Source organism: Orycteropus afer, unplaced genomic scaffold, assembly GCF_000298275.1.
Source record: "Orycteropus afer afer isolate SDZICR_OR568_19922 unplaced genomic scaffold, OryAfe1.0 scaffold00053, whole genome shotgun sequence".
Taxonomy (NCBI): domain Eukaryota; kingdom Metazoa; phylum Chordata; class Mammalia; order Tubulidentata; family Orycteropodidae; genus Orycteropus; species Orycteropus afer.
Window position 1 is genome coordinate 14,347,894 of NW_006921640.1, and position 1,819 is coordinate 14,349,712.

The following is a 1,819-nucleotide window of genomic DNA, read 5'->3' on the forward strand; positions in this document are numbered from 1 at the left end:
TATATATATATATATATATATGCTTTGCTGGTTTTTGTGTTTCTCTAGAGAACCCAATCTAACACACTAACCTAGAAGTTTCTCCTGATCAGAGCTCAACTACTAAGGTTTCTTTTTAAATATTGAATCTGAATCCCTCTTGCTAACAACTTATCTTTCCTTTCTATATATCCTATAAGAAGAGACACACTTTTTATAAACCACTTGTCAATTATTGGCTTCTCTTAAAAATATCTATTTGGATCAAAAGTTAGGGCATATTCCACAAAAGACTCAAATGAATGACTTTTTACTTTTAATCCCTTTTGTGTAAACCCCTTCCTCTTACCTTGTATTCTCAGATACTTTCTTTACCAGATCTTCAGTGATGAATACCATGTAGTGGGCAAAAGGGAAAATCTATACATACGTGATTAACTGAGCGACATCATGGCGCTTTCTTCTTGGGAGGATACTCCCCCTCCATTTAGAAAAATTTTCCAAGGTGAAGCTTGCATTTGGGGTTATCTTTATCTTATCTTCATCTGTCCAGATTTCCATACCAACTAAGGCCACATGAGTATTGAGCTTTTTGTAAAGCTGTCCAGAGACATAAATGGCAAAGCAACAATTTATAATGAAGATATTATCTTTTAATATTTCCAATGTGCTTGATATTTTCAAACTTATTTATAATAGCATTGTAAATACTTTCTTTCCTAAATACTTGTGAAGCAGGACTTACCACCTGTTTTTGCCGCACTACCATCTCCCTTCTAAGGCAGGGCAGATACCCTTCTGAGGTTTCATGTTTTTAAACTCCTTTTTTTTTGTGGAGCAAAACCTCTATTGAAACAAACTTTTATTGCAACCTCAAGAAATTATAATTTTGTGCTAATGGCTCATTAATATGACTACTTTTAAGTGTATTTTCTCATATACTTTTGAATGTCTTCAGAGTCCTAATATTTCAGAATTAGCAAAGTTGGGTCAGTGCTGGTTTGGGTGATAGAGAAGTTCCATACTACATGAAAAAGTCTAGCATCTGTGCTTCATAATAAGATAAATAAACCTCTCATTCTTAAATGGGGACTGAGACAAATAAACTGCCAAGCATAAGGGACAAATCTATGAAATAAAGAGCTAAAGTAATGAGACTATGTGCTTGTGATTGAGATAAATGCTTAAATGGCTAGTATGATTTATAAATCTGCACAGTCTCTCAACTACCCATCTATTTTCCCTCCTTTACTTTCCCTGGTAACCAACAAAGAAAATTTCCTTCCCTGCGTAAACCTTTCCTTGAATTTTTATAATAATGGTTTCATACAATATTTATCCTTTTGTGCTTGACTTTTTTTCCACTCAGGATAATGCCCTACAAGTTCATCTACATTATGGCATAATTTGCTGATTCTTCCTCATTCTTTAAACTCTCAGCCAAACAATTGACAGTTCTACCAGGTGAAAAACTACACCAAGGACATACACTTCTTAGAAGAATCAATCATGGGGGATTGGGAGGGCAGCATTTACACAGGGAGAAAGCTAGGGAGGCAGGAATGCATAGGGGGAAGGAAATAGGAAAAAGGTAACTCCTGGGAGGAAGTAGGAGGAGAGGTGTTACCTTGCAGGGAATTAATTAGTGTCAAAAAACAAAATGTGTATGAACTGTTGAATGTCATACAAATCTGCTTTGTAAAATTTCACCCAAATCACAAGAAAGGTTTTTTTTTTTAAAAAAAAAAACAAAAACAAAAACAAAAAACCTGCACAGTGATAAGCCTTCTCATGAAGCAAGAAGCAATTTTCTGCTGAAAAATCTGAAGAAATTAAATAT

General features: G+C 34.5%; 1 protein-coding gene across 1 annotated transcript in view; it reads right to left on the reverse strand.

Annotated features, from left to right (window-relative positions):
* Positions 1–1,819, reverse strand: part of ADAM28 (ADAM metallopeptidase domain 28) — a 116,974-nt gene that overhangs the window by 93,122 nt on the left and 22,033 nt on the right. Inside the window, exon 8 of the mRNA XM_007938785.1 lies at positions 410–579. Coding sequence (XP_007936976.1) covers positions 410–579 — 170 coding nt within the window. The remainder of the gene's footprint in view (positions 1–409; positions 580–1,819) is intronic.